Below are 12,392 nucleotides of genomic sequence, written 5' to 3'. Positions count from 1 at the left end.
AACGTTCAGGACAGAAGTAAAATTGGGTCCTAAAGCCCTATGTCGTTTTTAGCTTGAATCGATGAGGTTAGGGTTAGGAACACATATTTTGATATTCAATTTTATATTTTTAGGCTATTGCCATTAAAAACCTTTTTTTTTTAATTTTGTGAAATTTTGAACAAAAAATAAACATTAGGGCAACCTTATATAGACAAACTATTGTTGTGCATGGTTGTGTCAAGCGGTGTCTAGACAACACGAATTATAAAAAGAAACCATAGTATGTCTTGAAATGTCATGGAAAACTTTTTGTTTACCTTCACGCTCATGTGATAGTGTGTCAAAAAGTCAAAAGTTGCAAAGTCAGGAAATGGCTTGGCAATCGCGACCTAAAACATTTTCTGAGTTTACAGCTCATTTTCCGGTTCCGGTCATCTCAGTTTAATTAAGGCCTTTGTCAAAATCAGCAATAAGCGTAGTGACTGCACTTGGTCACAGCGTGGATGCCTTCAGTTTTCGGATGCAACACCCGCCATCGAGATGCGACCGTGTTTGGCTAGAAACGCACAGAAATTTGTGGTCTGCCATTCGCCCTACTGCTGATTCACATCGGAGTAGCAGAACATACCAATCTGATTGATAATACGGTGCCAGTTTCGGTTGGCGTTTTTTTTTCATACTGTTCTGCGGGATCGATTGTACCGAGATTATACTTTTGGCCATCAGTTTGACATCGTTTAGTCATTCTTAGCGCAAACTAGATTTGGACAAAGTCTAGCACCGTGAATCGATGGATTGGAATACATTGCCCGAATCAAAACTTTTATCCGATAACTAGTATTGCGGTTATTTACATAAATTTTCATTCTGTTGCGGCGGTAGTCCGCATCGTCAATCACCGCAACGAGAACAAGGAAAGGTGGCCAAATATTTTTTGGTTTATATGTGCAACTGTTACTGATGCTTTAGCAACTAAAACTACACTCAAAATAATCCACACGTCCTTTCCACGTGAAAAATCACGTAAATTTCTCTACAGGGATTTACGTGACTTTCAGGTGATTGTTATTGGAAAAAATAATAACATCTATCTGATTTTCACGTTAACGCATTAGTATGCGTGCGAACTACCTGAAAATCACGTAAATAGTACAGGAAAAATAGTACAGGTATACCATAAAAAACTTCTTTTAGCCTCTTATATTCAAAAATCTGTTTTATATACATTCATTGAATATCATGAGTATAAAAATTGGTGTAAATAGCAACAAAATTTAAAAAGTGGAATGGTGATGCAAATATCTAAACAATAGAAATTAATCTATTTGTATGGCAGCTCTGGACAAAAGCACATCCTTCAATATTTGGCGAGCTCAGCATTGGGCGATAATGTATCGATATAACTGGTATCGATATTCGTGGACGAAATCTCGATAGAGATTTTTTCGAAATAGTTAATTTCGGCATGCATATAAATAAATACAACAGCTCTGTAAATGTTAACACGTTATACGGAGTGTTATAAAATAAATGTAAAATGCAGATCGTCACGTGATGCGAGCAATTTTGCCGATTATGCTTTCAGCTGAGTATACGTATCGATATGTGAAAAATATCGATATTCAATTAACGAAAATTCGTCAGCTTCGCTCAATACAGAATTATTTTGACAGCTTGCTATGAATTTTCCGAGAATGAAAAGATTTCTAGCAAAGCCAGCGGGGTGCTATCCGTATCTTAACGAACGGTGTTTGACAGTCCACTTAACGAAGGGCGCTATTTCAAAAAATGCAAGAAATAGCGCCCGTCTGACAGGTAGATTTGCTGCCAACCTTTGTCGAGATGTGCTGAGATGTTGGCAACAAAAACATGGCACCCATCGCAAGCCCCTGAGCAAAGCACAATACAAATTTGATGTTCCACTTCCTCACGACCAGCAAAACGCAGACAAGCACAAGAGACAACTGCGAAGCTGTAACTGTCAAAACGATCAGCTGCTCTAATGTCAAACCAGAGTTGCCAGTGAGAAAAAGTTATCATTGTTGCCAGAAACGTGTTATTTTCGTTATGTCAAGGAAGATCTCTAATGTCAAGGGAGAATAAATTACAATATTTTTGTTTTTTAATTTTTTAGTGCTCTGCATCTTTTTAAAAAAGAAAAAACTATACTCTGGTAGTCATAATGGGAAGCTCTATCGTTCCTTCTAAAAAAATCATCTTTTTATCAAAAATTTTAGGACCCGATTGACCACTTACCTTTAAAGAACTGCCCTAGAAACGAAACAAACGACCCAGCGAGATGAACTAGGAACTAGGAACTTTCTTGTTCAATTGCTATAACCTTTCTGAGGCCAAGAAGCCTAAGCGCTTTTTACTGCACAAAGTCAGAAACAATAAGCTTTGTATGTGCTGAATAAAGCCTATTGTTTCTTTACAGTAACCGGGCTGTAGTATTGTGATACAAAGTGTGTTGGTTTTCATAAAACGTGATCACACATGTGCTTCACAGTAACGGTCAGTGTGAACAATTTTAATAATTTTAATAAAATACAGATTTGGTCACCACCATGATGAATTCAGGGGTGACAAAAATGGGACAATGATAAAATCGAGATATTTTATATTTATTTTGTTGATAATGTTTATATTTATATAAAAATGTAAGCAAATTTTTTCAGCAGTTTAGGAAAAAATTCTCGGGAAAAAGTTGGCTGGTTGTTAGGTCATAACTCAGAAACAAAATACAAGACCATCATGAAATTTTCACCATTAAAAGACAGAAAATTGGCAAATAAGAGAAAATATTTTTAAAAATTTCCATGATTTAGAACATAGTTTTTCCGACTTTTCTTGAGAATTTTTCAAAAATTTTGTGAAAAAGTACACCATCGACATTTTTTTCGAACGTTCGGTTGTTGAAATTTCGGTAAATTTTACCGAATTTCATAATTGTGTGGTATTCTGGGACTCTTCGGCTCAAATCTGTACGATAATTTTGAAAAATGCCCGAAAGATACAGAGTATTTCAATTTAATCTAATTTAATATTGCAAGTTAGAACCGCTGTCCGAATCGGAAGGGGTGGCCTGTTGCATGCAAACAAGTGATCTACTGATTTTCTGGGATTACCGGAAATCAGTGATCATCTCTTGGGTTTTTAGCCTTTTGTATTTTTCAGCCTAATGTGATATTCAGCCTTATGATTTTCAGCCTTTTGTAGCTTTCAGCCTTTCGAGATTTCAGCCTTTCGATTTTCAGCCTTTCGTAGGAGACCCGCCGAATGTGTTGTCCAAAACAATATTGCCACATTTGTCCCTATTTAGACTACCCCGATTTACACGATTATCACAGTCGAATCTCGCACACGATTTCGCTCAAGGAAAATAACGTGAAAAAGAAGGGGAAGAAGGAAAAAGAAGTCAAACTCATGAGTTGATTAAACTAAAAGTCTCTCTAGTGTCAGATTAACAGTGCAAAATGCGGTATGTTGCATTAAATGATTATCACAGTGACAATAGTCATAAAAGGGGCAATAATTGTTGGATGTTTTCTGCGGCCCAGCTTCCAAAAATATTTTAACAAATTTACAGTTAAATCTGCAAATCTGGGGCCACTGCTACGAACCGCTGTGGCTGTCAAAAGTGTGAAAAAGGAATTGAAACACGTTTGTTTTGATTTTGATTTTATTACGGAAAAGCGCGTGTGGAGGTAGAAGTAAGTCGTAGAAACAGATTGTTTTGCTTCACGGTTTTTGGTTGCTTCATAAAATATTTCTGAAAAATTTAACTTTAAAAGTGTTGCAACCGATAATAACTAATCAGAATGGCTCAAGGAAAACTGAAACTTAAAGGTAAACCCTCGACCAACAATAAAAAACCTGCCAGCAAAAAAGGAAGTGCTTTTAGCGCACGAAAAAGTGAGTAAAAAATACCCCCATTAGGTATTGGTTATAACTATAGATAAATCAACCTCTAAAACAATTTGTCAATAAAATTGAAATATTCTCATTGCTTCGACACTTGAAGCAGAAAATATATTTTAAAGAAAAAAATGCGCGGCAATTATAAAAATTTCACTTTGTTTTCGCAGATGTTCCCATTCAGTCGAAGAAGCATAAATTTCAAGAATCCCATAAACTGAAACAGGCAGTCAGTAAAACTGTCAACCGAAAGAACGAGGATGAAATTCGTAAATTGGTCTATGAAGGACAGAAGAATCTAAGCCAAGCACAGCAAGCAGTTATAGAGCATCACAAACGGCAGGCGACCAACGAGCAAGCAGGAGGATCTTCTTCAAAGTGATTGCAAAGAATAAATTAACTGTAAAATATTCCTTTTTTGTTTTCGTTTAAAAATAAATACCTATATCAAAAGTTAACAACTGTATATTAAAATCTAGTTTGAGGTAAAGCTCGGAACTAGATTCAGAACGATTCCACTCTGAATTCTTATTAATCAAAATTGATAATACATTTTGGTCAAATAATCCAATAGCCGTGGCTGATTTGCTTTGATTGTAATATGGCCATTAGGCATTCGTGTTTTCTTATGCTGGTAGCTTATTTTCTTGAATACTGTTGCCTTTATAGACTTGTTTGCTATTTTACATTAAAAAAACCTTTAATTCATTAGGACTAGATGTGATATTTTCTGTGGCCACAAAGCCACATTGTAACCGTCAAATAAAACAAAAAATCTTGCATCTTGCGAACTAGCAAGACATCGCACGACCGCCGACAATAAACCATGAAAGCGGAGTGCAATGCTTTTTGCATGGTTTATTTAGATTCACACTCATACCAAAAAATCGTAAAATATGTTGCTTAACATACCGGAGTAACGTAGCATTCGCCTACTTTTTGGCGAACGAAATCTTCATCGCGTGTGTCGGAGTAATCTTGAAACCCTGCAGGGCCTCTCGAGCGGCACCACTCTGCAGTTCGGTTGCGAACTCGACGAAAGCGATATCGTGCCGGTTTGGCACCAGCCGTACCTCCTTGAAGCCCGGGAACTGGTTGAACAACATGGACAGCATCATCTCGTTCGTTTCCTCCGGAAGGTTGGTCAAGAACAGAATCTGATTCGGTGGCTGCTCAGCCGTAGCCGAGTTACTGGCCGCGGCTCCTGATTCGGCATTCTTTTGCTTCTTGGACTTTTTCTCCTCCTGCTGAACTGGTTTTGGGGCCTTTGCTTTCTTCGGACGCTCCTTGAAGGTACCCTTCAGCTTGGCGATCAGGTCACTATCGGTTTTGGAGTAATTAATGCGCATCGGTTTGTCGTAGAACGGGAAACCTTGCATCGTTCGCATCGCATTGCTTGCGCTTCCTATCTCTTTGAAGATGATAAAAGCTTGACCACGCATTTTCAGCGTCTTCAGAGCAACGATGTCCATGATTTGTCCGAACTGGGAAAAAATAGCGTAGAGCGATTTCTTCAGTTCTTCCTTCTTTATCTTTTCGTTCAGATTGTTAATGTAGATGGTATGATTCGGTCTGATGTCCATTTTGATTAGAACTTCACGAATTACTTGCGATTAAAACTGAACAATTATTCCAAACTCTGCAAGGCAAAATGAAACTTTTGATTTTATTTCATCTGTCATCCGGCGTGGCCTGCAAAAATGTGTAACGAAAACTCTACACACATATGCAGAGCTGTTACGAACAGGGATGCCAGGAGATTTGTCCAAAATGCAGTCGCTACATAAGAGTGCTATTCTTGCTATTCTAGATTGAATCGTGTCAGTGTCTTCGGCGCCTTCAGCGTACTCATTGTTTTGAATATATTTATTGCTGATTGCAAGGAAAATTTTACCATTCAAAGTGCGATATCACTCCTAAAAGTGCAATCCTGCATTAAATCGTTCCCGTATTTTCGGTGCACTTTTTCGTTACATTTCCAGCATTTCCAGCAATAAGTGCGCTGAAGAGACTGAAACGATTTAAGCTAAAATAGCTCTTTTATGAGCGATTACGCGCTTATTGATTGGATAATCTGTGTTGCAATCAGCAGTATTTAAATAATAAAAAAGCTCACCGTAGATACCGAAGCGATTCAATATTTAGCATTTTATAAGCGATTACCGCGATTGCGCACCTATGAATGTAAATTTTTTCTTACAATTAGTAATATCTTCTCATCTGGCATCTCTGCTCTGCATGACTGACCCGAATGAAATCTGTCGTGTAGAATTATTTAAAATCAACCGTTCCAACCCTGTTGAAATTAACAAATTAATAAGATATAAGGTATTTACATTTATCTGTATTGATCTTTTGTACTTCCCAACTTCACATCAGAATTAAATATTCATTTAAATACCCAACCAACATTATCCGCTAAATAGGCTAAATATTATACTAATATTTACAGCATAGCTTCAATTTTATTTTGCGGTAATTTTTTTGTGGTTTTCAAAAAAGAACAAATCTCGTATTTGTTATAGGGGTAATAAAGGTTTATTATTGGTAAATGTACCTTAAAATAGTATATTAAACAGAACGAAATATTTACTATACTTGACAGCCGGGTATTTACGTTACTTACGAACGATTGCTGCTAAAATTCTCGTCACATGAAGTCGAGTATATGTTTCTAATTGTTAAAACAATTAAAACCAATTCAATGTCCAGGACTTTAAAACGAAAAAGTGTAACATGTTTGCCACAATTTTAAACTCGTTAAAGTACGGAAGTGTGAATGCTAACAGAAGTGTTACGTTAGTGCTACGACAATGTCATAGAGCAGCAGTTCTACAGGAAATTGGAAAACCTTTGGTTTTGGAAAAAGTAAAACGAATCGAGCAGCTAAAACATGATGAGGTAAGGGCAATAAGAATTGAGGGAAATATTTGATTCTTTTAAAACGCGGTTTAAAAAACCAGGTTCGCATAAAAGTTCACTACTGCAGCCTTAACAAAACGGATGTGCAAATCATTTCCGGTCAGCATTCGGAGTTGAACGTTCCCCTGCCGTTCATTCCTGGGCATGAAGTTTCCGGTGAAGTGACAGAGATTGGATCCAGCAATCCCAACTTCCTGAAGCGTGGAGATCGAGTCGTTGCGATGAATGACCTACAGGACCCGAACGGGGGTTTGATAGAGGAAATGGTGGTTAAAAATCGAGACGTATGGCCGGTTCCGTCAGAAATTCCCCTACGTGAAATGACGGTAATGCCTTACGGTCATGGAACGGCACTGTTGACGTTCGCCGCATACTGTCCACTGAAGGAGAACGATTTGGTTCTGATCACTGCCGGTGCGGCCGGAATGGGGCTGGCCGCGATTGATCTGGCTGTTAATGTTTACAAAGCGAAGGTGATTGCTATTTGCGATACGGAGAGTAGTTCGGATTTGGTGAGGGAGAAAGGGGCCCACAAGACGGTTAGCATCGGTAAAAGTTTCACGAAACTGTACAAGAACATAGCGGACGCAATGGGAGAGAAAAAGGCTAAAGTGGCGTATGATGCAGTTGGAAATGGATTGCTGCATTTGTTGGCTGATTTGTAAGTACCAGACTAAACTAAATAGTTAATGTTCCTAATAGCACGTATTCGATCAAATTTCAGTGTGGACCCTGAACAAGGCCAGATGTTTTCGGTGGATCCTTTCTACAACCTTGAGCAGCTTAAAGCTTCGAAACCGAAGTATGATCTTCCAAAGAAAAAAGAACGCACGGAAGAAGACGATCAAAGGGCTGGCAGTTTGATCGACGGTATCAAACACGTCGATCTATACGAACATCCAGATGAGGACACCTACCGGCAGATGATATCCGATACGATCGAAATGCGCGCCGAGGGTATGATTGCTGGCCATATTAGTAAACTATTTCCGTTGAAGAAAATTCAGGATGCAATCGATTTTATCGAGAAGAAACAGTGCACCGGCAAGGTACTGATTGACGTGAAGTGCAGCGATGAAGATGATTGTGAAGATGAAAAATCGGACACTAAAAAGAAGGAGGATAAGAAAGAAGATTAAAAATTAAAATACTTCAATTGTTACTTAATCTATCGTGTTAATCGTTTTAAGTTGAATATTTAATAAGCGCTTTTTTCGAAAAATTTAAGATACATATAGCATTTGATATGTTAACGGCATGCACGGTATTCGGTTTGTACCATCCAGTTTTTTTGGTACGTTTATTTCAACGAAGCAAACTAAACTAAGAATAAAGCAAGGAAAACTTTAGTTTCGACAGAAGATATCTTAAAGATAAAACGACTGAAAAGGGAAAAGGTAAAATGTTGATAAGTGAGTGGTCGTGAGCTCGAAGTTCAGTAGCATAAGGCCGCTCGATGTTAAAGGACTTAAGCATGAGTTTATTTCGCTGCTCCTTTCCCTCGTACTGAACAATTCTGCATTACGAACAATGAAGCCTCTTGTTCAGGTTAAACTTAACACGTAGCAATTAATAAGAGCATCTAATAAATAAACATATCGCACCTTGAAAAGCGATAGTGCAAGAGAATGAAAACTAATGAATGAACTGCTAAATATAGAAATATGGCTACAATAATATCACAGTAGAAAAAACAGCCTAGTTCTGCATTCTGTCGGGTCGGTTTGTTGAACGAAAGACTGGTCGCAGTGAGGGAGATTCATACATATTAGGGGAAGGTGGTATAATGTGCAGCAAAGAGAGCTTCTGCGATGAATCTTCTCCGTTCTATGGTATCAATTCCAAGTAGCCGGCAGCGATCAGTGTAGGAAGGCAGGTTCGTAGCATCACGCCATGGTAGCCAACGAAGTGCGTAGCGAACAAACTTTTTTTGTACTCTCTCGAATCTAGCAATCCAACACGCTTGGTATGGACACCATACCACACTACTAAACTCAAGAACTGAGCGGATTAGTGAGCAATACAACGCCCGTAAGCATAGCGGGTCGCGAAAGCCTTCTGAGATTTTGAATATAAAGCCGAATTTAATTTCTCTAATTTGGTAAACCCGTTGAAGCCTGTGTCCAGCAATTGAATAAGTAAACATGATCGGTTTCTGTCTACGGTGAAAGCTTATCGCATTGCATTTGTTGATACTAAGTGTCAAAAAATGCCGGGAGCATCAACTCTGCATACGATCTACACTTAGTTGCAAGTAGCCGCAATCATTAGTACTGTTGATGATGTTATATATTTTGACGTTGTCGGCGTAAAACAGGCGGCATCCAGATGGCAGTATGATAGAGAGTTCGTTGATAAATAATGAAAATAGCCCAAGATTACTACCCTGGGGGACACCCGAGGAAGCTCCGATCTTAACGCGAAGCGATCGGTTAATCAGATAGGATCTGAACCAGGCGACTAAGGATCTGTTGACTTCAAGTTTCTCTATTTTGCTTAACAGAATTTCGCGATCCACTCGATCAAATGCTGCCTTAAGATTAGTGTAGACAGCATCAACTTGTCCACCGTTGTCCATTGTGCGAACGCATAGTGATGCAAATTCGGTCAAATTTGTCGCAATAGACCGCTTGGAATAGAAACCATGCTGAGCAGTTGAAATGTAATTCTTAGATGAGCAGAAAAGCGGCTCATTGATAATAATCTCAAAAACTTTAGAACAGCACCATAAGGAGGTGATGCCTCTGTAATTCTGAACGTCTCTTTTATCACCTTTCTTGTGAACAGGAAACATAAATGAGGATTTCCATAGTTCAGGAAACTTGTTCTCTTGCAGTGACTTGTTAAACAATTTTGTAAGTAGATTAATTAACTCGGAGGTGCCCAACTTTAGAATGGACGCTAGAATGCCATCGGGACCAGCAGCATAAGAAAGCTTTAACTTTTAAAGTGCAGACATGACGATTTATTCACTAATGTGAAATGGACGAAACTCAAAAGTAGCCCTAGGACAGTCGTTGATCGCAATGGCGACTTGTGCAGGTGAGGCAGAGTGTTCGTTGAACGAATTCCTAAAGTGTTGGACGAAAAGATCGCACTTCTCAAGTTCAGAGTTGGCAACTTGTTTCCCAACTGAACTGATATTGGCAGACCAACCTCTTCTTGGAATTTATGAAATGCCAAAATCGCTTTGGATTCCTGCACAGAGAGGCCTGTGTACGGAGAACATATCGTTGGTACAGAAATCTGTTCAGTTTCTTGTAGTCGTTACTCGTACGGTTGAATTCCTGCTTTGTATGGTGAGAACGATTCCGGCAGTATCTTCGTAGAGCTCTAGCTCTCAGCCGTTTTAGTCTGCGTAGGTGATTATTCGACCAAGGAGGTTTTAAAGGCGGGTGGGCGTCGGGTACAAATTCACTAATCACGTTTAAGATTGTTCGCTGGAAATAATCGACGGCGTCGTCAATACACCCAAGAAACATTTATGCGCTGAATAAACATTTTAGCAGCCACAATTATTCAGCCATAGCGGAATATCCAACGAATAAAATTTATATTAACAACTGTACAATACTTATTCAGCCGAAATTGGAGAACTTATACAACCTACTTTTTTCGAGGCGGAAAAACACTTGTTAAGCAGTTATATCGCCTCTGTGCGCCTTGTTTCCAGCTTTGCCTAAATTAGTTATTTAAAAACGCGCAAAAGCCTCTATTAAGCTACATTACAGCTTCAAAGCAGCTATTAGCAAGCCCGAAGCTTGACTTAGATGTTTAAGAGCTGAAAAAAGGTTTTTATTTCTAATACTAAACCATAGTTCAGCCACAGGTTAAATAAATTCAGCTAAAAAACGTTTGATCAGCCTGGAATTGTTACTTGGGTAGCTGCTTTCAAAGCTGAAATGGAGCTTAATAGAGGCTTTTGCGTGTTTTTAAATAACCAATTTGCGGAATTCTGTCAATTCTATTTTTAGAACGTGAAATAGTTTTGCAATGCTTTTTCAGTCGCTTAATCAACATCTTATCAACCTTTATGCATCAAAAAAATAATCTATTTTTAAATTTAAAAAAGAATAGAATGCGTCATATTTATTTTGCTTTGGCGTCGTATGCTATGTTTTAAATTTTGAATAACTTGAATTCGTATATACAAGCTAATTAAAATTGCATGTCGTCATCTTTCGGGAATTGAACCGCCATCTTCTGATCCATAAGCACTCATCGTATGATCCGCCCCGTCTGCATCTGCAGAACAGACAGTGAAAATATCTTTACACTTGAAGCAGTCGATAATGTCGACAACTGACATATATTTTTGCTGCCAGTCGAATTGCGAAGCTCTATGATCTGACAATTTGTGTGCTGTGAACCGAATGAGAGCTTAGTATTAGTTTGTAAAGGCACTTTAACACCCTTAAGCAGCTTTAAAGTAGTTTGAAAGCTGTGAGCCTAATGAAAGCGTCTACTGGTTTATAAAGCCACTTTAACACCTTTAAGCAACCGTAAAACGGTTCTATGTTTATGGCTGTTTAGAAGCGGAGTTTAGAAGAAAAATCCGCTATTAAGCTTGTTTATCAGCTTTGGAGGAAAGCTGGTTTGGAAAAAACTTAAAGTAGCTTAAACATCGTTTGGTCAAACACCATTTAAGTGCTTACTTTACGCAGCTTAGATCGCCTTAAACCAACTCGTAAACAGCAATTGCTCTTGCTGTTCCCGAAAGATGACGACATGCATTTTAATTTAGCTTGCATATACGAATTCAAGTTATTCGAAATTTAAAATATAGCTTATGACGCCAAAGCAAAATAAATATGACGCGTTCCATTTTTGAAATTTGAATATAGATTATTTTTTGGCTGCATAAAGGTTGATGAGACGTGGATTAAGCGACTGAAAGAGCATTGCAAAACTATTTCTCGTTCTAAAAATAGAATTGACAGCATTGCGCAAATTGGTTATTTAAAAACACGCAAAAGCTCCTATTAAGCTCCATTGCAGCTTTGAAAGCAGCTACCCAAGTAACAATTTCAGGCTAATCAAACGCTTTTATAGCTGAATTTATTCTACCTGTGGCTGAACTATGGTTTAGTTTTAGAAATAAAAACTTTTTTTCAGCTCTTAAACATGTAGATTTGGTGATTTTATCAAGCTTCGGGCTTGCTAATAGCTGCTTCTGAAGCTGCAGTGGAGCTTAATAGAGGCTTTTGCGCGTTTTTAAACAACCAATTTACGCAAAGCTGGAAACAAGGCGCACAGAGGTTATATAAAGGGCGATATAATTGCTTAACAAGTGTTTTTTCTACCTCAAGCGAAATAGGTTGTATAAGTTCTCCAATTTCGGCTGAATAAGTATTGTAGAATTATTTACATAAATTTTATTCGATGCATATTCAGCTATGGCTGAATAATAATGGATGCCAAAATACTTAATCAGCGCATAAATGTTTCGTGGGAGGGCTGTTTATTAAGATGACAAATCGCTTATTCAGCTAGTATAGCACAATTATTGACAATATTGACGGGTTGTGGAGAGGTTGAAGATGCGCCTAATCTGCTTGTGACACTATTAT

General features: G+C 38.2%; 3 protein-coding genes across 3 annotated transcripts; 2 read left to right on the top strand and 1 right to left on the bottom strand.

Moving 5' to 3' along the window:
- Positions 1–3,690: 3,690 nt before the first annotated feature.
- Positions 3,691–4,355, top strand: LOC128734842 (uncharacterized). The gene is made up of 2 exons (XM_053829216.1): positions 3,691–3,897; positions 4,071–4,355. Exons 1-2 carry the CDS (start codon positions 3,804–3,806, stop codon positions 4,280–4,282), a joined length of 306 nt encoding a protein of 101 aa, XP_053685191.1. The 5' UTR covers positions 3,691–3,803; the 3' UTR covers positions 4,283–4,355.
- On the bottom strand, positions 4,317–5,552 carry LOC128734841 (U1 small nuclear ribonucleoprotein A). The gene has a single exon (XM_053829215.1). It carries the CDS (start codon positions 5,481–5,483, stop codon positions 4,833–4,835), a length of 651 nt encoding a protein of 216 aa, XP_053685190.1. The 5' UTR covers positions 5,484–5,552; the 3' UTR covers positions 4,317–4,832.
- A 986-nt stretch (positions 5,553–6,538) lies between these two features.
- Positions 6,539–8,443, top strand: LOC128737262 (quinone oxidoreductase-like protein 2). The gene is made up of 3 exons (XM_053831867.1): positions 6,539–6,801; positions 6,864–7,483; positions 7,547–8,443. Exons 1-3 carry the CDS (start codon positions 6,637–6,639, stop codon positions 7,959–7,961), a joined length of 1,200 nt encoding a protein of 399 aa, XP_053687842.1. The 5' UTR covers positions 6,539–6,636; the 3' UTR covers positions 7,962–8,443.
- Positions 8,444–12,392: the final 3,949 nt, after the last annotated feature.

Source organism: Sabethes cyaneus, chromosome 2 (assembly GCF_943734655.1).
Source record: "Sabethes cyaneus chromosome 2, idSabCyanKW18_F2, whole genome shotgun sequence".
NCBI classification, from domain to species: domain Eukaryota; kingdom Metazoa; phylum Arthropoda; class Insecta; order Diptera; family Culicidae; genus Sabethes; species Sabethes cyaneus.
This window is presented reverse-complemented; position numbering and strand designations above follow the sequence as displayed.